Raw genomic sequence first — 27,185 nt, 5'->3', positions numbered from 1 at the left:
CTGGATCATTGACTAGGAGCCAGGCCTGATCCCAACATCAAAATCCAACCATTAATAATGCTCTTGTAACTGAATGGAACAAATCCAACCAGCAATATATTTCAAAAACTAGTATAAAGCCTTACCAGAAGAGTAGAGACTATTAGCAGCAGCAGTCTGATAGCAGCAATAGGAGGACCCACTTTATATAAATATCTTTGGTTTGGGAATGAGAGGCAATTTTGGTAAAGTAGTATATCAATTCAGAAATTCAAATTGTTTCCTGAAAGAAAAAAAAAAAAAGAGGACTCCCCCGGAGTTATCCAGTGTAGCTGAGCACAACCACGCCCTACTAACTTCTGTGTAGTTCAGCACAACTACACAGAACTGCAAGGAGCACATTTTGATACAATGACTAATGAAAGTGTTTTGATGCTCAATGGACTACAGGAAATTGCGGGGACTGCAACTACACTTGCGGACACACACAAGCTCTGTGACATATGACTGTGTTACACACCTAGAAATGCACATCACAATATTACAGTAGTAAAAAAAACACTGTATGCCTTAGGCCCCAAGAAACAGTGCAGATGACAAAGTTGCAAATCTATGTATTGTGCTACCAGGAACCCAGTGCACAGCAACATGTCATTGTAATATACTCCCAGAAACAAACTCATTAGCAGCACAACAGTATAACAATGGATGCAGGGTGTACTAAAATGGGGATAGTGAGTTTATCTCTGCTCTGTCTACCTGCACTCAAGTGGAAGCTGTACTAGTCAGTGCAGGTAGACTAAGCTGCAGAAGAGAGAGGATTTTTTGCTAAAATCTGCTGCATCTGTCTGCACCGGAGTGGAAACAATGCTTCCGGGTGCAGGCAGAGCACCAACAGAAAAACAGTGGGAGAGCGGATTCTCAGCAGGCCAGGAATCTAGGGTTGCCATCTCACCCTTTTAATACCGAACACATATGGAATCCACAGCCTGCATGGCTAATTAACAATTCATTTAGATGAATGATGCATGGCTGCACATAAATCAGTTCAGTCTGCAGCATGCATCTAAATGAATCGCTAATTAGCTATGCAGGCTGTGCATTCCATATGTGTTCAGTTTTAAAGTGGTGAGTTGGAAACCCTACAGGAATTGCATATGTGTGGCCCTAGCCTGAAACTTTCAATTAACTTCCCTCTTCCCCACTCCCCAGTGGGCCATGTAAATCAGTATGTCCTTATTTACTGCCTCCGTATTCATTTAAAATTAAAAGTCAGCTCCTTTGTTTGCACTTCATTCACAAATTAACTTAGACTTACCTGTGATTGTAAATGAGCTTCATGCTATATTTATTCTGTTCTTGGCAAATCCACCAGCCAAGCCCAGGGAGAACATGTACTGCTATGGCCATGCATGGGGCTTATAATGACAGTTCAGTGCAGGTATGTAATGTCACAAGTTATAAAAGGGCAGGGCTGGGATTCACTGTGGGAAGCAGATATTTTCCCTAGTTTACATAGAATTGACCTATAACATATGAATTTGCCGCTTGGCCAATATTATTAATTGTGCTACCTAAGAGTATAATCAATTTTACAGCAATCTGTTTCATTCCCTGCAGGGAGTTAGGCATATTTTATAAATCATACCTCTCAGTTACACCCAGACATGCTCTTGGTCTGACCCATTTTCAAATAGTATCCTACAAACTTTTATCCCAAACTTTCAGATGCCTTATATTTCCCATATCGATCGTTTTTTTCACAGCTGAGGCTTTAAGAATACATTTGTTTTATTTTCCTCCCTCTCATGTAAATTCTGCAGGCCCAATACCCTTCTATAAGTTGAGTTTAAAGTCTCGGGCTCAGCAACAGCAGAAACTGCCATTAGCCAAGATTTAGCAAAGGTTAAAGGAGTGGTTCACCTTTACATTCATTTTTAGTATGTTATAGAATGTAAACTTCTAAGCAACTTTTCAATTGGTCCTCATTATTTATTTTTTTATATTTTTCAAATGATTTGCCTTCTTCTTCTGACTCTTTTGAGCTTTCAAACTGAGGTCACTGACCCAATCTAAAAAAAACAAATGCTCTTTAAGCCTACAAATTTATTGTTATTGCTACTTTTTATTACCCACCTTTTTATTTAGGCCTCTAGCGATGGGCGAATTTATTCGCCAGGCGGCACTTATTTTTTTACGTCGGTGCAATTTCGCCAAAAAACAGACGGCGACATTTCGCAATTTTTTTGCAGTTTCACGAATTTTGCAGAAAATTTGTGAATTTTTCGGCGAATCGAAACGCCCCAAATTTGCCCATCACTACAGGCCTCTCCAATTCATATTCCAGTCTCTTATTCAAATCAATGCATGGTTGCTAGGGTAATTTGGACCCTAGCCACCAGATGGGAGAACTGCTGAGTAAAAAGCTAAAACTTAAAAAACCACAAACAATAAAAACATGAAAACAGATTGCAAATTGTCTCAAAATATCAGTCTCTACATCATACTAAAAGTAATGCAAAGGTGAACAACCCCTTTAAGTAAATTAAATAAATGTAATCCAATAGCAGTGTTGTGAACAAGTGACACACAATTCTCAGTACATTTTGGCATTAAATTGTATTCTATGTGGCTTGTGTCATTTATATGAATTTGCAGAACCATTTAAAAATCACATTAACCTGTCCAGACAAAATTACAACAATTTGAAGCTGGTGTAAGTTTATTGGCTGGTGTTATGAATGTCAGTTAAATCAAGTTTAACTTAAACATTAAAATGATAAATGAGTTAAATGATATTGTAGCATAAAATAACATTTTGTTCCACTAAAGGAACTTAAGGGATGCAAACTTAAACCTGGATATGAATTTTCCTACTAGTTTTCTGTTTCAGAGTTAGATGAGAGAGGATAAAGTGTACATAGGCTGCCCTCTGCTGTTGATGTGTATAGATCTTCTGGTGCCGCTGTTAGGCAAGAATTGAAAGAGATAGGCAAAAGTACATTTCCCAGAATCCCTTATTTTGTTGTGATTGGTCGATGTCTAAACAAGAAGCTAAACTGAAAGAAGAAAGAAGCGGGTTTGGCTTCCTAATCCTGAATAGAGCAGCAGAGTGTGGAAATAGTGCATACAGACAGGTACTGTGCCTTGAGTCACTGCAGCTGCTGGAATAGTGCTTGCTGCTATGGATCATTATGTTTAACATGCTGTTTGATGCTTTATGATGTTATTCTTTAGAAATATGATTATTGGTGACTTTCATAACAAATCTGGATTAGACCATGGTTCCCAAATTTTAGGAATGTTGCCCGTGCGGATCGGGCTGAATCATTGCCAGGGAAGACACAGCCTGAATGGCAGGCAGGGTTCTAAGGGCCCTTAAACATAAAGTGTTACGCAATATGTTGGCGCTATATAAATACATGTTAATAATAATGGGTGTTGGTCCCTGTGTCCCCCGGGACTGCAGGAGCAAACACAACCCATGCTTGCTGATACTGGGCTGTACTTGATGATGTGCATGTTAGCATGGGTGCAAGTAGAAATTAACCCTCAAGGAGTAAACCCTAAAAATAAATATGGCTAAAAATGGCATATTTTATATACGGAACTTTGTTGCACAAATCTTCCCTGCTAAAAGGCGATGGTTGCCTTGGGCTGGTACAGAAGCCCAAAACATAATGTACAGCATTTCTAGCTACTTCTTTAATTAAGCTTTAGTTCTCCTTTAACCACAGGTGGAACTAACATTTATGTAAGGGCCCTTAGGGCTCTTACTCATTGGTGTTTCACCCTATGTTCTCCTGCAGTCAGTTTTAAAGTGCATTATTTGATTTCTTCTAGGGCTGTAATCACACAAGGAAATTGCCCGTGGAGTTCTACCCTTATATCTATCAGAGGGAAGAACTCTGATTTTCACCCATTTATAGATATGCCTCTGGAAATCTGGAATTTTCCTAAAACTTTATCACCTTCTAATAAACACCCGCAATGGTTTTAAAACTGATAACTGAAGGCTTTTAACCACAGAGCGCAGGCCCGATCGCATCCAATTTTTCTTTAATGGGGTGGCTTCACAATGAAACGTGTAAGTGTTGAATGTAGGTGGAACGTAGCATATTGTGGTCCACCTGGGTTAGGCACTTGAAGGAGAACTAAACCTCCCTTTAGCCAAAAGTCTCCACTGGCCTCCCTCCCTGCCTCCCACCCTGCACAGTCTTACCCCTGAATTGTGTCCCCTCTAGAAATACTGACCGCACATGCAGAGTCAGCTATCAAGGAAAAAAAGTAGAAAGAAGAATCAGATTCGTCTGGACCTGCCTGCAGCCCAAAATGCAAGTGAGTACTAGCCCTTATTGTGTATTATTCTGCATTATTCTGCAGTATTTTCATAGCTACTTGTCACCGCGGTACCAAGGGAACTCAAAAATATTGCAAAATGCAATATGTCAGAGCTATATAAATAAAAGATAATACCTTGGACTGTCATTTAAATACTTCTGTGTATTGTTATAGTCACACTCTATTTTATTTATATACTCGATAATCTATTACTATTATTATTATGGTATTCCAGTAGAGACTTATTTTGGCTGATTTATAAATATAATGGGCAGTAAAATTGAGTTTATTACATGTCAGCTTGTCAGTAGGCTGACATGTATCTGAAAAATGTATACTAGATGTAAAATGTAGCTAATTGTATTGCTTTGCACAGGACACAGTTTAATTTAAAGCCTCCATTGCAAATAGTAACCCCTTCACAAATAAAATGATCAAAGCAGGAACCCTCAAATTATTAAAATACAAACTCTGATGTGAACAAGATTCAAAGCATTCTACTGGCAGATGCTTATTGCATTAAAACATTAATAACTTTTTTTTGGGGTGGATGCCCTTATTAGGGCCTTAGAAGCTGTCTTGGATATTGTGGCATGTTGCATCCTATTTGTATTAAACAAAATGAAAATTGAATCTGAATCTATGTAATTTGTTGTATATTCATCCTTTGATATATATTTTTTTCTTTTAAAGTAATCATATGCCCCTCAACAATCTTTCAACTGAAGTGTGAGGACTGTACATTTATCTTCTGAAATGGCACACATCAGCCTTCCAACTGCATCCCTGGTTTTGCTAAACCTGGCAGTATGCCTTGCCCAGCCATATCCCTTCATGGACCCATCTCTGCCTTGGGATGATCGAGTTACAGACTTGATTTCACGACTGACTCTTGAGGAGATGGTTCTCCAGGTATTGGAAATTCCTATTGCTGGTCCTACAGTTATCTTCTGACAAATACATACAACTTAGCAGAAAAAAATTAGAGCTGTGTCCAAGTGACTAAGTGCCCCTAAGGCACGAAATGTGTAAGGCGGAGTGTGGTCTGGTATGTGCCAGCCCTTCATTATCTATCTGCATTATTTACCTTTCTGAGCTGAAGTTCTGGGGCTTGAGCACCTGGACCCCCCTTCTTCCTGGGAAAGTTAACCCCATCATTTACTGCACTCGACACTGAATGCCACCTTTTTACAAGCTTATATATATATATAGCCAAAATTATAAAGTTGAAATGCATTGGTAGAAGATGTAAAAGGCCCTAACAAGTATATAGATTCACAATTCATATTCCATTTTATGTCATACAATGGGCCACATTAGAATGATTAAAAATTGCCCCTTTTACCTATTATTTTGAATAGTTGCACTTTTTGTTCTGTCAAAATCTTACGGCATTCTGAAAATACAGACCCAACACCTCACAAGGTACCAGAAGTCAGGTTACTGTTCTTTATTGCCTATGTGAGAAAAGCGACTTCATTAATAATTAGCTCTGTATTTTTGGGTTGCTGTCTGTCTGAACGTTACTGCTGCCCCTTTTCCCACTAATTCCCTTGTTTTTAGCTTTGTGCACATGATGTGTAATGACTAGTAATATACTTTGCAGGTAATTGATTAACATAAACTTTAATTTTTTTTTCTGGGCCTGCTGAAAAATTTACAGGGAGCTCTCTTGATGTTGTATCCTGACTAATGCAACAGTCAATGAAATAACCCCGTCCTGATTATTGCACTTATTTTGCTAATACTGTCAGAGAATGATGCACCTGATTATTGCACTCTGATACATGACTGGGAAAATAAGCTTTAATTTCAGTTATCCTAATGCAAGGGTTAAATTATCCAAATATAATGTTGATTGTCTCTAAATCAGACACTGATTCTAATCTGACTGTGAATTTTTAATGTATATATGTTAAAAACATTTTATATTTATTATAGTTATCTAGAGGTGGAGTGAAGCAGAATGGGCCTGCACCTCCCATCCCAAGACTAGGAGTGAAACCGTATCAGTGGAACACAGAATGCCTAAGAGGTGATGCTCAGGCACCTGGTTGGGCTACATCCTTTCCACAAGCTTTGGGATTGGCTGCAAGTTTCAGGTACTCATTACTGTAAAGAATAAGGTATTTCCACAATTCCAACAAATCATGGGCAGTGTTATTCAGAAAGGGCATAAGACTTTAAAGAACCCCAGTACAAGACAATAATACAAACCTCCTTATTTCTCAGCACATTAGAAAATGCAATAATTACACCACCATCTGCTTCATTTGTCCCTTAAAGTTTAAAGGAGAACCCAACCCCCCAATTAAGAAAAGCCCCTACCTACTAACCTAGATATTCCTCCACCCCTCCCCACATACTTCAGTAGCCCTGAAAATGTCCCTAAAATATCTCTCACCTATCAGTGCAGAGTAAGCGCAGCGGAGCTTGCAGGTGCCTTCTTCCGGATCGTCAGATTTCTTTGGGTCCTCATCGGTAATTCGAGTCCTCTCCAGCACTCTATTACAAATGAAGACCGGTGATCTGGAAAATGCCGCCCACAAGCTCCGCTCTGCTTACTCTGCACTGATAGGTGAGAAACATTTTTGGGACATTTTTAGGGCTATTGAAGTATGCAGGGGGATGCAGGGAGGGGGAACCATCTAGGTCAGTAGGTAGGGGCTTTTCTTAATAGGGGGGTTGAGTTCTCCTTTAAAGCAGAAGGAAAGTTACAATCACTGGGGGATGCCTAAAATTAGATACCTCAAAGTATTCACTTACCCACTTACCTGGGCCAGTAGGACACTGTATATAAACTCTATAGTTGCTCTCACTTTACCTAACCCCAATCACAAGAGAAAAGTACAAGGTAAGCACTGGTGGGAAAGGGTTGCGGCTCTGGCTTGTGGATGATCTTGGGTGGGGAGGGGCCTTGGTTTGTGGGGGCTTCTCGAGGAGGCTGCCCTGGTAGACCCTAAACTCCACCAGTCTGACCATACACTTACCCGATATCCCGGGCTACTGCTCCTGTTAGCAGAAAACCAGTTCTTCTCTGTGACCACCACAGAGTGACCTTCTTCTTCTGTGCTTTTCGGTGAACAATGCATGAGCAACAAAGTAAAAAACTGGCTTTTTTTTTTTAATTTCAACTTTCACTCTACTGAGTATGCAAACCTATAAGGAAAAAAATTTGCACTTGCGATTCACACATGTTTTATACATGTGAGAGTGCAACCCAATTTGGGAAAACAAATATTTGATCCCACAACTTGCACTCAATTATAATGCTGGTCACAAATGTGACCTAAGCCGTGGCACCCAACACCAGTCTGAATTGTATTGCAGCCACATAACACATGGTAGTATGAGAACTTAAGCAGGACTATATAAATATAAAAAGCTGAATTGTTGTTGAGACAGAGCAACTTATTGGATATTTTTTTTCAGTGGTACAAACCCTAATATGCCCTAAGGTGCATTGTACATATTTATGTATATGTTTATTTATATTGCTGCTTGAACATGGATGGGAATTACAAAAAGGCCTCCTCCCATGGGGACAGATGTTACTCAGAGCATTCTGGATAAATTCGTCAGTGTAAAAGTTTCTTAGCAAATTTTTTCTAGCATTGCTTTCTTCCAAGTGAAACTTCGTTAACATACTTACATACGTACCCCCATTTGAAAGCTGAAAATTTCAGAAGAAGGCACGTGATTTAAGAAAGCTATTAAAAAATAAATAATTGAATTTCAATTTTCCAAATCTAGCACCAGCTGTCAGCTGGCTAAGAATCTGGGATTTATAATTTAAAACCATGAGATATGAAATCCATGTTTGCTTTCCTATGATTGTGTTCTCATACCTAACTTCTTGCCAACAGTCCTGAGTTGGTGGCTCGTGTGGCCAATGCCACCGCTACTGAAGTCAGAGCCAAACACAACTACTTCATGTCTGTTGGAATCTATGATGACCACACTGGACTTAGCTGCTTCAGCCCTGTGATAAATATCATGAGGCACCCTTTGTGGGGGAGGAATCAGGTGAGAGAGTATCTCCTTATCCTTCTCCTGGTTCGGAGAAAAAGTATCCCTACAAGTCTACTAGTTTTCCCTGCCAGCTTGGTACCATGAACAATGACAATTACTGATGAGCGATTTTTTTTTTTTGCCATTTATGGCTTTGTGGCTAATGTCTGAGTTTCCCTTCTGGCCAAAAGTTTCATAGAAAGATGGCAAACATTTGCCACACAAAAAAACTAGGAGGGAAGTGTCGTGTGGTAGACAAAAAGTCGCCCATACACTTAATATATTTTGCTACAAAAATGTCACCCATAGACTTTAATGTGTTTTGCAATTTCCTCCATTTCACAAATTTTTTTGTGTCGTGAATTTCTGGAAAAGCAAAACAGGACAGATTCGCTCCTCACTAATGACAATTTTTCCATCCATTAAAAATGCATAATAAGGCTAAATGGCTTATTAACTTTGATTGCAAGATGCCAAAAATAAAGGAAATTTGATGTTTTACACACAATGCAATATTGTTCCTCTGAATTCCAACATAATTGTTCCCACCACAATGAAGTGCACAGACTTTCCCCAAATTGTAAATTCATTGAAATGAAGTGCAAATTGGGTCTTAAGTAATTCCCTCCACAATAAAGTGCACAGATGTGCCCCAAATTGTAAATGAATTGAAATGGAATCCAAATTGGCTCTGCAAGTAATGCCCACCACAATAAAGTGCACAGATTTGAAAAGGAGTCTGCAAGGAAGGGATAGGACATAGGCATGCATGGGTGCAGCTGACAATTTGGTGCATGTTTTACTATTGCTTGCTAAGTACAGCACTAGACTCAAAGCATGAAAATACCATATGTAACACACACGCATCGACCTACACTCAATAATAGCACTGAAGGCCAAGTCAGCCAGGCACCCTAACCTCGCCCCCCCACCCCATGTGTGTGCACGTTCGCGTGCACAGTGACACCGTCCAGGGGGACACATTGAGAAGAGAGTAGAGCAGAGGGAGCAAATGAACCTGGACTAGAGGTAGGCAGTACCTACCCCTAGTTCCAGTCCTGATCGACAGTAGGATTGGGTGTCAGCGGTTCTTCAACTTTTTTCAGCTAAATACACATAGGAATCTTGAAAGAATTAAGCAGGAGGCAAAGAATACAATGTTTAGGCAGCTACTCGCAAATACAGCTTCAAGCATTTAGCACTTTGCCCCTCAGAGTCTGTCAATGAACAGTGGATTATTTCATTTTGGAAGTTGACCTCCCCCCCCCTGCTGTCAGGATTCCTATAAAATTGAACTTAGGTGACTCTCATAGTTCTGTATACTGGGTCCCTACTCTGGGCAGCAGTGCACCCAGGATTCTAATCCTTACTAAATTTCCTCGGTGGAGCCTCAGGCTCCTTGCTTAGCTAGGCCTACTCTATCTATCACATGAATATTAAAGTTGCAATTCCTGCTGACACAATGTCATTGTTTTATCTCTACTCATAATCATTTGATCTGCTCATGTAATTCCAGAACTCTTCTTTTGCTTAATAGCTCATATTTAAGGTTAGCTTTTGTACAGTGGATAAATCCAGATACACCACCTGAAATCAGTGTTCCCTCTAATCTGAGCACACAACAAATTGGGGAAAGCACAGAAAATGTTATAGGTGCTCACATAGCTAAATATTGCATGGAACCCATCCATTACTCTGTGTGCATTTTTATTAAGAGCAGAGAAAACAGTGCTTACTAACTATAGAGAAAGTGACTTTAGTTCAACTAAGAATGTTTTAAAATTAGAGTTTTATTCTTCAAACTGCAGGAAACTTATGGTGAAGATCCCTATTTAAGTGGTCTTCTAGCCACAGCATTTGTGAAGGGACTTCAGGGAGACCATCCTCGCTATATTAAAGCCAATGCAGGCTGCAAACACTTTGATGCCCATGGAGGCCCAGAAAATGTTCCTGTTTCCAGATTCAGCTTTGATGCAAAGGTAATGAAAAAAATAATACTCAATCTCATAATAACAAGTATCGACTTAGAGAGCATGACGTCCATCTAGTGCTATATACTTGCAAGCTATTCAGTATTCAAAACAGCATTTTTATAATCATCTATAAACATTTCGATAACTGGTTTGCTTTACTAGAAATGGTGCTAGTGACAAAGCAAGAGAAGGAGTTAAGGCAAAAGGCTGATCTTTGGTATGTCGATAACTTTGTAATAAACAAAGCTAAACGTAAACTGGCTGGGAAATTCCCTGAAAGAGAATATATTAGGGTTGGTTCACTTTTATTGTGTTATAGAACGGACAATTCTAAGCAACTTTTCAATTGGTTTTCATTATTTATTTTTTATAGTTATTTGCCTTTTTCTTCTGCAGATTTCAAATGGGCGTCGCTGACTCCCTTCTAAAAAACAAATGCTCTGTAAGGCTACAAATATATTGTTATTGTTACTTTTTATTACTGATCCTTCCGTTTAGGCCTCTTCAATTCATATTCCAGTCTCTTATTCAAATCAATGCATGGCTGCTATGGTAATTTGGACCCTAGTTACCAGATTGCTTAAGATGCAAATTGAAGAGCTGCTGAATAAAAAGCTAAATAACTCAAAAACCTCAAATAAAAAATGAAAACCAATTGCAAATTGTCACAGAATATCACTCTATACATCATACTAAAAGTTATCTCAAAGGTGAACAACCTTTAATCCTTTAAGGATTATTTCCAATGGTGGAGCCCCATTCAAATGTGCTCATAGCACCTTCTCTTCCACAGGTAGTGAATAGGAGATACTTACTTCTTTCATGATTTAGTAACAAATAGTAACAATAAGGTTGCACACAAATCCAGTTATGCATACAGTACAGTTATACATACAAATCTTGTCTTCTATTTGCAGGTAGAGGAAAGAGATTTGCGGATGACTTTTCTGCCACAGTTTCATGCATGTGTTCAAGCTGGTGTCTATAGCATCATGTGTAGCTATAACAGGTTGGTAACATAAACAAAGGCCTTTTTTTCTAGTAGACAATTATGCTTTTCTACCAGATAATGTTTGTAAATAACTTTTGCAAATGTTGTCAGAGGGGTAACACAGAACACAGTCAGCCTATGACTAAGTGTGTGTAACACAAAATGCGTAAGGCTGCGCTGATTTGACATAATACATTTTCACTTATTTTACTGCTTGGTGGAAGATTGCTTTTTGAGTGCCTGCTCTACATATTCCTGGTTTGGACCGTTCCCCTTGCAGTGCACCTGGGCTTCTTCCATAACTTGGCGAGTTACTAACTTATTGTTGGACTAAAGAACACTACCCTTAAATCCACTGAGGTTGGTGGGACCATTTTGTCCTCTAGTCTATTGCATCAAGCGTTGCAGCCATAAGGTCAAATAAATCCTTGCTTTAGGTGGTATTTCTGCTGGATCTAGTTACAGGAGAAGTTACCTTCTAATGAACTTCCTAATGTATATGGGAGGCTTCACTATAATTGAATATGAGAGCCTGTGCAGTTGATCACTATCTTGCTTCTTGACATACCACAGCCTGGAGAAGTGCAAGTCAACCAGGATTTAAGAGAGCCAAACATTTGTCACCCTTGCATACCATAATAAACTAGAGATCATGATAATAAACTAGAGATCATGATATGGTTTTTCAGGTGCTCGGCAACCTCCTGGCCTTAACTGCTAAAAATACTTTAGCTACAGCGTCCTTTTAAAAGTTAGCATAACATGCAGTGTGTTAACAGTATGTCACGATCGGTAACCCACAATCCAGAACAACTGCCAAGCCCCCAGTTGCAACTCAACCTTCTGCTTATATAACAGCCATATTTGGCTTCGGGTGGAGCACTCCGCTGCTAGGGTGCCACCAACTTAAAGTGAGAGGACCAGGGCAAAGGTTCTGGGCGTGCAAGGGAACCAGATCATAGGATGAGGACTGAGGCAACTTACAAGAATCAGAGTCAGGAAGGCCAGGTCAAAACCCAAAAAGCAGAGTAGTACAAAATCAGGATCCAGAAGAGAAGTCAAACAGGCAAAGGGGTTGGTCCAGGAAGAGTTCAGTCATTCAGGATACAGGCAGGGGGTCAGGAACAGATAAGCAGAACAGAGAGAACACCCAGGAACTAGGGCATTGAAGGAACTGAGATGTAGGGATTTATAGACTGGATAATTGGAGATTTAAAACAGGTGTGAGTAAACAGAGATCACCTATAGCCAGCCATTATTCCTGCATGGAAAACTAAGGATATTATTGAAGTGAACCAGGAACTTAACAGTTTTCTCAAATAGTTTAGGATGTTATACAGCATTTATACAAATGATATGTTGTGAATTCAATTTTGTCTTTTTTGAAGAGACCCCTTTAGTTATGTCTGTGGGGAGTGTGCTTTCTGTTCTTTCTGTGCTGATGGACTGTAGTTTCTAACAATGGGAGGTGATTAAAGGGATTCTGCCATGATTTTATGGTGTTGTTTTTATTTCTAAATTACACTGTTTACACTGTAAATAATTAATTACCATGTCAAATGTCATTCCTAACAAGTATATATTTTTAGTTGTAATATTGAGAGTGACTGAAGTTTATCAGAGCACAGGTCACATGACTGGGGGTACCTGGGAAACTGACAATATGTCTAGTCCCATGTCAGATTTCAAAATTAAGTATAAAAAATCAGTTTGGTCTTTTGAAAAATGGATTTCAGTGCAGAAGTCTGCTGGAGCAGCACTATTAACATGCATTTTGAAAAAACATGCTTTTTCATGACAGTATTCCTTTAAGTTTCACACTAGGTTTGTTGTCTCTTCTCAGGGTGAATGGGGTCCCTGCCTGTGCCAACAAAAGGCTTCTTACAGACATACTTCGTTCAGAATGGGGTTTCAAAGGTTACGTAGTTAGTGATGAGGGAGCTATTGAATATATAATGGAAAAACACAAGTATACAAGCAGCTTCTTGGAGACAGCAATTGGTGAGTATATAAAATACATGACCATGGTGAGCAGCATTGTTCAAGACAATGCCTTATGAATACCATGCACTGTAATTCAGATTTGTGCAACTAGAGATCTTATGGCCATAGGGAACCCTCTACTGAAGGCAGGTCAAGCTTGAATGACAGGGTCAAGTTAAGTTGCTGAAACTTTATACTAAGGGATGAATTAAAGAATATAATCATATGTATGTGAATATAATAAAATGTATTCTTTTTATACCTTTCATATAGTTCATTGCAAATTAAATGTACATTTGCAAAGACCTCATGCATTCATTTTATTTTGCTCATATAATTTTATCTTTGTACATTTTAACTACAGTTACAAGTAGAGCAACCAAAATATTGTCATAACAGTGTTAAATACTGTGGACTACATTTAAAGTTATATTAGGAGGGGGCTGCAAAGAGGAATGATTTGTATGGCTGTATCCTGTCCAAGGTCTTTAAAGACTCCTTTGTATATTAATATGATCCAGCCTGTAAACATATGGAATATTGAGTAATCTGCCAACCATATGTAATAAGTTTAATGGCTCAGCCATAAATAACATTCATATAAAAATAATTCAGTGCTGTTTTGTTGTGAGCTTAAAGGGGACATGAAGCACTCCACATACATTCTTCTGAGCACTTTCCATTTAAACTAAGTTTTTTGTTTTCATGATATTAGCAGTTGTTACACCGCTACTTTTATGAATCTTTCCTGCAAATTCTCTGCTTAGTTCTATTGCTCATTGACAAGTGGTGACTTTAACAAACTGGTTGTTGTATCCTTTTCATTACCACTGGTGTCTGTTAAACAAAACAAATTGGTGAGTTGCTTTGGATGTCATTCATCATTCCTTGCAGGCTTCTACTGTATAACTCATTAAAATGTCTGTATAACTCATTGAAATAAATATAACACTGATGTGTCAATTGTCTGTATCAGTATGGACAAAAACAAGCAGTTCCAAACCTATTCCGATGCAATACCCACTGTTGCAAAATTTATAAAAAGGGAGGTCTGTAAACTTTTGATGTACATCTGCTTTTTAAATGGGGTTTCGATTTGATATTTGATGAATATATCATGGGTAGAACTGATTAATAGTGATGTGTGGGTCGAGGAAAAACATCTTGGAAAAACTCGACCCACATCTGACACGCACCCTTCTCCACCTGCACCCATCCCTAACCCTACGTGTTCCCCTCTTTGTATACCGGCGACAAAAGGGACAGGGCCTGTGCATGTATAGAAAAAGCCACACCCACGGGCTCGCACATCAATACTGCTTAAGTATAGTTTGCTTCACACCTGTAACCCATGTCATGACTCATTTTCTCCTGCTAAGATACTACTAATATGTCTCCTAATGTTTTGTTCTCCATATAGTATTTAATAGAAACAAAGCTAGGAGCAACTATGTTTAACTGGGTTTGCTTATCTGCAGAGGCTGTAAATTCTGGGTGCAATCTGGAACTGTCCATCAATCTAGCAGATAATGTTTTTATGAAAGTTGAGGATGCCGTGAAGTTTGGCAACATAACGAGAGAAGTAAGTGCAGAAGTTTAGCTTTTTAAGACCGGAGCAAGCTGTGCTATATGTATACATTTTCATTTTTTTTGTTTTCAGACACTAAAAGAGCGGGTTTACCCTTTGTTTTACACCCGCATGCGTTTAGGAGAGTTTGATCCACCAGAGATGAATCCGTACAGCTCACTGGATCTTCATTCTGTACAGAGCCAAGAACACCAAGCTCTTGCATTGGAAGCTGCTATCAAGAGTTTTGTGTTGTTGAAAAACACCAAAGACACTTTACCATTAAGTCTGGAGTCAATTAAAGGAAAGGCAATTGGGGTATATGCATGTGGTTCAATAATAATATTTAGAATGGTTTTTATTTATCCAGGTCATTATACAGACTATCTAGTAGTGATAGGTCTACAGCACCAAAACTGACTGAATGATTTGCACACAAGGCAATTGCACGTGTTTTTGTGTATTTTTCAGCTCAGCTGGCTGTAGAGAAAGTATTGAAACCACCAGCCATTAGTGATGAGTGAATTTATTTGCCAGCTATGGATTTGCGGAGAAATTCGCCCATTGACTTTAATGCATTAGGACAAAAAAGTCGCCATAAGAAAAAACTCCCATTGACTTTAATGCATTTGGAGTGAGAAAAATTGTCGCTCACATAAAAATTGTAAACGCCCATTGACTTCAATGCGTTTCGTGAATTATGACAAAAGTCCGCCATAAGAAAAAACACCCATTGACTTTAATGCATTAGGACAAAAGTCCGCCATAAGCAAAAACGACCATTGACTTTAATGAATTAGGAAAGAAAACCGCCATATGAAAAAATGGCCCATTGACTTTAATGAATTAGGACAAAAGTCCGTCATAAGAAAAAACGCCCATTGACTTTAATGCATTTGGACAAAAAAGTCCCCATAAGAAAAAACGCCCATTGACTTTAATGAATTAGGGGGGAAAAGTTGCCATAAGAAAAAACGCCCATTGACTTTAATGAATTAGGAAAAAAACTTGCGTTTCGTGAATTTTTCGCTCATCACTACCCACCTTTCATTCCTAAGTAAATTACTTTTTAGGTGTAGCCATATGACACACAGGTTTACCATTACCCATGGACTACTGATTACTAGATACTATATGCAGGAAAGCAACGGTTATTTCAATCCCAGTAATCTTCTGCAAATTCACTTGGGTGGATTTTGGGCATCATCTTATAATAATCAAAGATCTAGAACTAGAATAGGGGGCAGTAGAATTGTTACATGCATTTTTATTGCATTTACTTTTCAAGACCAATCCATTCTTTCAGACAATGACAAAGCCTCATTTTTGCAGTTTGTATACAGAATGTCACACATATGGCTTTGACAAAGTAAGCCTTTGGCCCAAGGCAGTTTTATCATGCATTAGTAATGTGCAGGTCATGAGAAACTCCCCACACCCGATCCTAACCCACTGCTACGCCACCCGTACCCAACCTTAACCCATGAAGCTCTCCTCTTTTTATAGCCATGTGCAACCCACCCCACTCTGATGTCATGCAAGGAGCGGGGATGAGGCCTGTTCGAGTATATAAAAAGTCATGCACAAATTCATAAGTGGGGCAGAAGAAGGCTGCAGGCAGGGAGAACAGAGGCTAAAGTTCAGCCTTAACCAGTCCAAGGACATTGTGCATAAGTGGGCCTGAACCCGTGTGGGCATTGCATGGAGCTTTCTAAGCTTTGAACAATACATGCATACATTAACACACGTACTTGGCAAGTAAAGGATAAATATAACATGGTATGATTTTACCCTTCACAGGTTATTGGCCCTTTTGCTGATGATCCTGTAGGTATTTTTGGAGACTATGAACCTCATCCTGACCCACAATATATAACTACTCCCAGGTATGTAAGGCTGTCAAAGTTTGATTGCTCACCAAGGTTTTACTGAATTCTGTAAGTGCACATGAACTTTAATTTTAGGTTTTGCTTAAAAAATAACATAAAGATAAGATTAATAGCATGATTTGCTTTGTCAATCTGTAAACTACCACACTACAAAAATGTTTTATTTGTTCTTTGAGTTTTGTTTTTTTTAAAAGCGCATATACACGAAGGTGAGTAAACATTGCTTTCTTGTGACATTTTGTGATGTGTTGATACCAGAGAAACATACTGTATCTTCTCTACATACCAGCTTCAGTTTCTAAGCAGACCACATCACATGATGTTCCTTTTCTCACAGAATTAGTTTAACCAAATGCAGAAAATTGGCCAAAATGAACAGCCCATGGAGCTGTTTTTTCAAATTCATTATAGTAGCATCTTAAGAGCTACGACGATCTTGATAATTAGACGAAAAAAATTCATTAATCACATCAATATGTTTTTAGGGGTTACATTTCCTGCCAGCGGGGTTTGTGTTTTTATTTTCCTTTAAATTGACAGTATGTGAGGGGGCAGGTAATTGTGTAAGTAGAAAATTCCTTCTCAGCATGGACATATTAACAAACTGGTTAGAGAGCTACCATTTTCTTTGCTTCACCTGCAGGCATTATGATCAAAATTTGAACATTATGTAACCCATTTTTGGCCACCACCCTGTGCCAATAGTTATACATCACATTTGTCTTACCCTTTACAGGGTAAGACAAAGGGTAAGTCCCATTTGCTAAGTGAAAGTATACTGGGAATTACCTCTCATGGTAATGCCTCCACTTAATGGGATCTGAGAATACACCTGCGGGTGGCTCCATTAGGAAACACACCAAGTGCTGTATAACAAATATAAACTTTACATAAAAGCAAAAAAATAATAAAGTAAATATGCATTTACATATTAAGGACCACTTAATATCCTATCCTGGCATCTCCTTGCCAGGCCCACTCTCCACTCCTGGTGGACAAAGTCTCAGTCCCTTTTCCCCAAAAAGCTCTAAACTTTCCCCAGGTAGCGCTATCTTGCCAAATACCTCTCTGGCTGGACAAAGTCATTTGCTCCCACGTGGCAGGCACTCAAAAAACTCCTGTATCTGTACAGGGACACATGCTGGATCCTTTCTTTCGCTACCCTCACTTGGGCGCAACTCACCCTTGGATTCACTCAGATGGGTAGGCTCCTCCAGGCTCCTCCAGAGCTGGAACAGGCTTCCGCATCGATGAAATCCATTCAACAAAACATACACAGCTTGCTTAATCCTCATGGCACAGCTCCCAGCACTCTCCATAGTGTGAGCACACAAAGGTCCTCCTTCACTGAACTACAGCTCCCAGCACTCTCCACAAAAAGTTCATCCAAGTTATAAACCCCCATAGTTGAGCGTACCAGGCTTTGGAGTACCTTACCCCAGGCCCGGCAGGTCTATCGAACACCTTTTTTAGCCCCTACATCTGGCAGTACTTCTTAATCACTCTGTCCTCAGTGAAGTAGAAAGCAGCAACGGTTATGAATACATGGTTCTACCTATATCAATATAGTTGCACAGCAGCGACACCTTGTGACACCCTCCAGTATCTGCCAAATTCAATGGACAAGGGCTCCTGCCCCTCCCTTCATCCTAAGTTCAACTTGTAGCTGGACAGGTAGGGGATTTCCAACCATGTGGTTTCAGGAGCATAGGGATTAACCCAATGGATCCCTACAATTACTAATGTGTGCATAGTAAATACGCTGAGAGAATTTTATTTGCATAAGGTAGCAACCTTTCTTTGTGTGACAGCCCAGTGCCATAAATGCTTTAGAGTGTGATTAATGGTGATCCTACAAGGGCACATTTTGGGGAGATCTTTGGCTAATTTCAAGTTTACTCCCTGATCATCTTGCCATGTAAGGGTACTACAGGTAGTAGTTTTAAGAAACTATCCTGTTGTGTGTTTCAGTGATTAATTGTGAGTATTGTGTGTTTAATTGAATAATTAAAATTTGAAATAATCAACCTTTTCTTCGTAGGGGTGGCATAGCAATGCTTCCAGTGCAAGTACGCTTTGCTGCAGGATGCAGTGATGCTCAGTGTGAAAAGTACTCTCCTGAAGAGATAAAACAATTAGTTAAGTCTGTAGATATAACAATCGTGTGCCTTGGGACAGGTATGTCAAATCTCATCAACTCACAAAAAAGGCAGTTGGGAATTTCCCAAATATAAACACACTCCCAACATATGACTGTGTGCCAATCGTGATTCAACCTGTTATCTCTTTCCTTCCTGTCTAATTAAAAGGAAACCTGCATTTTATATTTTGTAGATAGCTTTTCTGATAATCTTTGGTAGTGTGCCATGTATTAGTTGCATGCTGTTTACATACTATGCAAGATCTCTTATTTTTCTTTCTCTGCATTCATTAAAAGGGGGTCGTCCGTCATATACTGTTTTTTTGTAAAATGAAAGCTTTAATGGCACTATTGTTATATATATATATATATATATATATATATTTGGACAAAAAATTTGCTTTAAGAAAAAAACGCCCATTAACAAATTTGTTCATCACTAATTATGAATATGTATAAAAAGTTTGTTTTAATTATCCAAAACAAAAGTGCAGAGAATAGAAAGGTACAGACAAAGCTGCTTTAAATACCAGTTCCATTAAAAATATCTCAAATCAATGTTTAATGAATGTATAGTGAAAATGTTGTGTGCCACAAGGGGGAGCTTGCTCTCTGTTATTCGAATTACTACTTCCTGCAAATAACTGTACTGTGAAGCTGTGGAGTTATCAAAGTATTACCAGTGGGTCCTGCACGTCCACTGCCAACACAACACAAAAGTTTCTTAGAAACAGTTGATCATTGAACAACCACTTTAAAGCAAGCTATTGCTTGTGGGGTTAGTACATTTTTAAGTATGATTTTCTAAAATAAAAAATATTTTTTCATAGTACTAATTTGAGGTACAAGTTTTTTTTTTGTTTTGTTTTTTTTGCAACCTAGTTATTAAGTCCTTAACTATATATACCTCTTGCTTGGCATATTTATATCAGTGTTTCCTGAACCACACATACTATGTTCTCTCTGCTGCAGGCACAGGCCTTTAACTTTATTTGTTCGAGAATGCGATATCAGAAAAGTGAAAATATTCCCTTCCCAATATACTGTATATTTTTAAAGCTTTGGCCATCTCCCTTTTAAATAATGTGGATCGCCACACCTTTCAGCTCCTAAGAAATTGGCAGCGGCGAGGGGTAGTGTAAAGTGGGGCAGGGACTAGACCATAAACACTGTTGAACAATAAACAACATGTGGAGCATTTGCCATGTTCTGTTATTGGGCACATTTTTCTTTAAAGAAACACTATACCCCCCAGAATGAATACTTAACTAACAGATGGTTTATATAATATTAAGTGGCATATTAAAGAATCTTACTGAACTGGAATAGAATTATCAGTAAATATTGCCCTTTTACATCTTTAACCTCAAACCACCATTTTGTGATGGTCTGTGTGCTGCCTCAGACCAGAAATACTGCAGCTCTAACTGCTACAGGAAGACGTGTGGGAGTAAAAGACAGAACTTTGTCCATTAATTTGCTCATGTAACTTAACATGTTTGAGTGCCCTTGGTTAGTTTGTGTGCACCATGAATCATATGGTCCCAGTGGACGGTTCTTTAGTACTTAGGGGTCCGTTTACTAAAGTGCGTTAAAAATATTCGCACAATATATAGACAGAATTTTCGCCAAATATGTTATCGCCAGTTTACTAACCTGCGGTAAATATAAATTTGCGAATTTTCTTGCGCAAGAATAATTGTTCGCCAGTTATTGCATTTGCTGAAAATAACGCTACGTACACATTAACGCATGGTTTACTAAACAGCGAAATGTGCTAAAGACAAAATTAACGCCAGAATATTCGCAAACTTTTACCGCCACATATGAAGTGGCGTAAAAGTATTTTTTCTGCCAGAAAATTCTCAAGGGGCAGGAAATATCCCATAATAATGTTTTTTTTTTACCCATCATTCTTTGCTGACAGGAGAGAGATCTGTAGCTATTGCTGACAGGATGTTTTGGCTTCTGCTTCTATCTGGTGCAACAGCAGCAGTTTCAGCTCAGAGTCGTATTATTGGCAGTGGCATCACAGTCCAAGGATTCGTCAGCCTCTACACTTTTTGGTTTCATTGGGATTGGCTACATTAAACTGTGCATTTCTATGAAGCAAAGAGATTGACTGGTATCATTTCCTATGATTCTATTGGCAGAAGAGTTTATATGATGCAGACATGTTTGATTGGTATTACTCTGGTGATGTTGTTGGATGGTATAATCATCAGTCAATAAAGTTTATAAGTTTTGAAGATGCATTTCTGGCCATAAATGTCACAGTAAAAATTGCCATAATAACCGCCATAAAACAAGACTATTTTATAGCATAAATATTCGCAAAAACGTAATTTTTCGCCAGAAAATTCGCAACTCGCTAAAATTACCGCTAACGTAAGCTGGTTCCTTAACGTAGTTACCGCAAGTGATCGCAATGACTTCTGAGCGCATCGCTGTTTAGTAAACTTAGTCGCTGCGAATATTCTGGCGTAAAAATATTCTCAGCGATAACATGCGGAAACTTAAAGTCAGATTTACCGCACTTTAGTAAACGGACCCCTAAGGGTTAAAATGACAATTTTCTATTTATGATTACCCAATGACACATACTACTAAAAAAAGTATATTATTATGAAAATTGTTTATTTAGACGAAACAGAGCTGTTTTATGCAATATATTTTTATAGAGACCTACGGGGGTATCGGTTTCCTTTAATGTTACACTGACAGTATCAGGCAATACACAAAGGTTAAAAAAGGTCAACAAATGACAAATTATATGACTCTATTGTGCCTGCTATGCTCTAATAATACTTTGATACCAAAATGTGTGTTACTGTACACACTAAGGCCTGCTTTGTAACTGAATGTTGTTGTGCTTCTATAAATAATTCAGTGTTTGTTAGTGGCACTATGTTATTGTAAATAGAATTGTGTTTCGACAAAGTACACCCGTATAGTTTTGTTTCAGGTACACAATTGCTTTTAGACAATTTGTTTATTGCTCTCATTAGATTTTGGGAGAAGTGCAATGGCTATCTTTTGGTGATGGTGCAACTCCAAGATATATGGCTTTGTCAATATATGCCAATTAATACACAATAAGGGGGTTCAGTATACACTATGCTGTGTACTGGGCCCTCTAATTTTGTATTAACTGGTGTTTATTGTGTTTAGTTAGATATCATATGATAATCTTGGTATGCCATCCTGCTTATTATATGTTTTATATACAAGGTATTACTCTAGAGACAGAGGGAATCGATCGGAGAGACCTCTCTTTGCCTGGCCACCAGGCTGAACTCCTAAAGGATGTTGTGACATCAGGTAAGTACTGGCCATTCATTACATCCCTGCTCCAGTTCCATTCACTCCCTGCAGCCAACAGGGAAAGCCTGAAATGCCAGAACCTTATGTGCGTATATGGCTTCTGTATGTGTATAGCTAATAACTTCCAAATTAAGTAATGTCTTAAATTCAGCTGCAGGCCATCCAGTTATTCTGCTACTATTTAATGCTGGTCCTCTGGATGTTTCCTGGGCGAAGAGCAGTGATGGAGTTCATGCCATACTTGAGTGCTTCTTCCCTGCACAGGCTGCAGGTATTGCAATTGCAAAGATGCTGGTAGGCTCTGACAGTGTGAGCCCTGCAGGCAGACTGCCAGCAACATGGCCATCCAGCATGAAACAGGTAGGAGTTGAAGCAACAAACAGCTGTACAGCTTCCTTATTCAGACATATTGGAATAATGCTAGTGAACATTCAAATAAATGCACAGGTGGTGCAATTCTGGTGCACAGTGATTGCTCCATGAAAGAAAAAACTTCTATGGAGCTTAATGAAACGCTCAGTACCTATGTATTGTATTTTGTCTTCCCAGGTGCCTGCGATGGAGAATTACACAATGCAGGAGAGAACATACCGCTATTATGGAAATCAGGTTCCACTCTATCCTTTTGGCTATGGGCTTTCCTATACCAGCTTTCAGTACAGTGAGCTGATAATGACCAGTTCTCTGAGTATGTGTGACATCCTCCAGTTGTCTGTGCAAGTCCAGAACAAAGGCAGTAGAGCTGGGGAGGAGGTAGGTGCCTGGGATCAATGTTATCCTGGTCTTCAGTACCCTGATACCTGGGAAGAATGTTATTTTTTTTACATAAACATATTTACTTTTAATTCCACCAGACAGGCAGAGGCATCAATAGATATTGGATGACAATATACATGGGCACGCGATGCAAATATAGTTACCACATTTTGCCTAATTAAAAGGGAAGTGCAGCTTCTCATGAAGCTTTTCACTTCATATGTGTTGCAGAGCTCTTCCACATGATTAGAATATGGTCTGTTACTTCAGGTAGTCTTTATCAGAAAATTGTATCAGTGGAAAGACATTATTGATAACTAATCAACTAATCAATTGTCATTTGAAGTTACAGTGCAGCTTCTGTGTCTGGATTGTGATAACACATGAATGCAAATAGGCATAAAAAGGTTGTTTTTTTTTTTGTTTTGTACATTACAATTCCTTAGAATTCTATACAATGTTGCCTCTGTGCAGATATTATTTAATATTATTATTATTTCAATTCATGGATCTTAAGTGTGATCCCTTTTTTGACTTAAGAAATAGATGCTGCCTCCCAAAGCAAGGAAAAAAAATGTTCATCTGCTCAGCCCTCCTCTTTGTGCCTTCAGTTTGGTCCAAATAGTGATCTCATTGCCTTCCCTTCTGGGAACTCAATTGTCCAACACTAACCATCATACCATGTAAACACTTCAATGTCATAAACTTGTTTTTTCAGTAATTGTCCCTTAATTAATTGTACAGAGCCACTATAGTTATCCCAAGATTCACTTACCCTTAACCACTGTTAGTGGGCAAAGTTGGCTCAACCTTTAACAACTTTCCTTCTGGCTAGTTCATTCTATTTTTTATTATTATAGCACAGCCCTTATGTACGTAAGAGTGTGTAAAATAATCCCAAATTACAAACTGCTTTATTGTTTTTAAATTTGCTTCCCAGACCACATTTGATTTCATGTGTTCCACCACAAGCGAATGCATGAATTAATGCAGCCCATGCTTTGCTATGTGTTTGTACTTAGTACTCTGATGGAACACAACTTGCTGTGTCCTCCTGTGTGGTGCAGTTAGTACAGAAAGGATAGATAACAATGGACTGCGTTAACTCATGCGTTTCCTTGGGGTAAAATGTATAGAATCCCTAAGGCATTCAATATTGCCAACCCACAACTCCTCATATATTTACTTGTATACTTCATAATTAATCTATTGGCCTAATAGCCTAAGCATTATTGTTCTCTAGAGTCCCCCATTGCTGCACTGGGTAAACAGGAACTCTCTCTCTCTCTCTCTCTCTCTCTCTCTCTCTCTCTCTCTCTCTCTCTCTCTCTCTCTCTCTCTCACCTTATCCATGAATATATTTCACTATATTTCTATATTGAAAATGTCCTAAAATACTACCTCTCCATAGATTTCAAACCCCCACACGGGCCATGGATTAAAGGAAAACAGTCCCCTTGAAAAAAGGTGTTTGCTTTGTATCGAAAGTAAAATTAAATTATGCATAAAAAAAAAAAATCTAGGGTTGCCACCTGTTGTTATTTTTTAAGGGCTGTCCAGGTCAAAAATGCCTGCCGAGTTTTCTAATTTAGGAAAACCGGGCAGGATTCCCTGAGACTGACGTGGCGAATGGCCAATTGCTGATCGCCAAGTCAAACCCTGTCCCTCTATGGAACACCATGCCCTTTCTACATCATGGCCCACCTCCCCGTCCGGAGTTAGTCGGGAGGAAAGGTGGCAACCCTAAAAAAAATCATTGTTTCTTAAGTTGTTTGCACTTTGTGCTTGCGTGGGGGACTCATTTGGGGCTCATTTATCAACACTGGGCAAATTTGCCCATGGGCAGTTAACTATAGCAACCAATCAGTGATTAGCTTTTTAAACCAGCTGCAAGTAGAACAATGAATGCAGCAATCTGATTGGTTGCCATGATTTACTGCCCATGGGCAAATTTGCCCAGTGTTGATAAATGACCCCCATTGTCCCACAAGACAAAGGAGTGCATTCAGAGCTGCTTAGAATGCCTGTGGCTAATTTAAAGGGGTGGTTCACACTTTCAGTATAATATAGGGAGTGATATTCTGAGACAATTTGCATTTGGCTTTCTTTTTTTATTATTTGTGTTGTGGTATTTTTGAGTTATTTTGTGGTTTTTGAGTTTTATTCAGCATCTCTCCAGTTTGCAACTTCAGCAATCCGGTTGCTAGGGTCCCAACTACCCTAGCGACCATGCACTGATTTGAATGAGAGACTGGAATATGAATAGGAGAGGCCTGAATAAAAAGATTAGTAACAAAAAGTAGCAACAACAATACAATTGTAGCCTTACAGAGCATTTGTTTTTAGATGGGGCCAGTGACCCCCATTTGAAAACTAGAAAGAGTCAGAAGAAGGCGGCACATCATTCAAAAACTATACATAAAAAAAAATAATGAAGACCAATGGAAAAGTTGCTTTTCAAATGGGGTTCAGTGACCCCCTCCTAAAAACAAATGCTCTGTAAAGCTGCCAATTTATTACTATTTCTAATTTTTATTACTCATCTTTCTATACCCACAGATTGGTGAAAATTCAGTCTGAAGAGCTGCTGAATAAAAAGCTCAAACCCATAAATAATGAAACATGAAAGTCAATTGCAAATTGTCTCAAAGGGGAACAACCCCTTTAACAATGAGGCTATTGCCACACATGGACTGTAATTGGCCTGCTTAAATACACCGGCAGGAAATCAGCCCCTATGTGGGCATTAGCCTCCTCTCTTGCCTGCATCTGGAAACGTTGTGTTAACTCGAGTGCAGGCACATGCGGCTGATTTCAGCGTAAGAATGCAAAGTCTAGCCAACAACACATGTGTCTGCACCTGAGCTGACAAAATGGTTCAGGCAGGAGAGGAGGCTACCACGTAGGGTCTGATTTTTGGTCGCATATTTCAGCAGGCCAATTTTAGTCCCTGTGGAATGTTTTAAGCTTGTAAAGTATATATAGTGAATAAAGTACCCCCTCTTGTAAAATATAAGGATATTATAAGTTACAGAGGAGTTTCATGACCATATAAAAACACGAGGCCGAAGGCCGAGTGTTTTTATACAGGTCATGGAACTCCGAGGTAACTTCTAATATCCTCATATTTTACAACTGGGGGTACTTTATTTATTATAATACACAAATTTTAGTGAGTCATGTGACAGAAATGACATCACTACTCACCGTTTATAACTGATGACATCACTACTCACCGTTTATAAGGATATAATTTACAGGATATTCATGGCTTTTGTGTATTATATAGTGAATAAAGTACCCCCTCTTGTAAAATATAAGGATATTATAAGTTACCGAGGAGTTTCATGACCATATAAAAACACGAGGCCGAAGGCCGAGTGTTTTTATACAGGTCATGGAACTCCGAGGTAACTTATAATATCCTCATATTTTACAACTGGGGGTACTTTATTAATTATAATACACAAATTTTAGTGAGTCATGTGACAGAAATTACATCACTACTCACCGTTTATAACTGATGACATCACTACTCACCGTTTATAAGGATATATTTTACAAGATATTCATGGCTTTTGTGTATTATAACTATATAAAATCGAATCATCTTTAATAAAATACATAAAAAGAGTAAAAATTTGTATTATAATAAAAAGGAAATAATTATGTGATAGTATCCCTTTATATTAAGAATAGTTTAACTGAGCATATGGTAATACAATGTGAAAATGTAAAAATGGCATATTGCACTAGAATCCCTGCTTAGAATATGTTTCATTCTTTCTTCAGGTGGTGCAGGTGTACATGAGCTGGTCTGATGCCTCTGTCCCTGTTCCTGGTTGGCAACTTGTGGGAACAGAAAGGGTGACAGTTCCAGCCACTGATTCTGTGAAGGTCTCTTTTTCTGTCCTTCCAAAACAGAGGGCAGTGTGGACTGACCTATGGATGCTTGAGCCTGGGGGTTTTCATATCTATGTTGGAGGACAGCAGCCTTTCCAAGACACACAAGCCCCGTCCAACATTCTACAAGGCAGCTTCACTGTGGAAGGGGTGCCCCAGCCCCTCAGCTCTTGCTAATTCAGATTTTCAACAGCCTTGTGACTTATTTTATTGCTTCCTTTGCTTGAGCACACACTTTAGGTGGTTCCTTTGAAAAGCCTGCATCTTTGCTTCATGTCTTCATTAGTTTATTCTAAATTAGTTTAGGAACATTAAAGAGATGACTGTT

At 38.8% G+C, this 27,185-nt stretch overlaps 1 protein-coding gene across 3 annotated transcripts; it reads left to right on the top strand.

Annotated features, from left to right (window-relative positions):
• Positions 1-1,076: 1,076 nt before the first annotated feature.
• Positions 1,077-27,185, top strand: LOC108709545 (probable beta-D-xylosidase 5). 3 transcript variants are annotated; one of them, XM_018249493.2, is made up of 16 exons: positions 1,077-1,107; positions 4,224-4,317; positions 5,014-5,232; positions 6,262-6,422; positions 8,187-8,346; positions 10,140-10,310; positions 11,222-11,313; positions 13,139-13,296; positions 14,757-14,860; positions 14,939-15,163; positions 16,646-16,731; positions 18,776-18,912; positions 22,106-22,195; positions 22,350-22,558; positions 22,748-22,951; positions 26,747-27,185. In XM_018249493.2, the coding sequence occupies exons 3-16, from the start codon at positions 5,077-5,079 to the stop codon at positions 27,032-27,034; spliced, it is 2,241 nt and encodes a 746-aa protein (XP_018104982.1). In that variant the 5' UTR covers positions 1,077-1,107; positions 4,224-4,317; positions 5,014-5,076; the 3' UTR covers positions 27,035-27,185. The 3 variants fall into 3 exon arrangements, with proteins under 3 accessions (XP_018104982.1, XP_018104980.1, XP_018104981.1); XM_018249491.2 differs by lacking the exon at positions 1,077-1,107 and adding an exon at positions 1,265-1,420; XM_018249492.2 differs by lacking the exon at positions 1,077-1,107 and adding an exon at positions 2,949-3,116.

Source organism: Xenopus laevis, chromosome 2S (assembly GCF_017654675.1).
Source record: "Xenopus laevis strain J_2021 chromosome 2S, Xenopus_laevis_v10.1, whole genome shotgun sequence".
In the NCBI taxonomy this organism is placed as follows: Eukaryota; Metazoa; Chordata; class Amphibia; order Anura; family Pipidae; genus Xenopus; species Xenopus laevis.
This window is presented reverse-complemented; position numbering and strand designations above follow the sequence as displayed.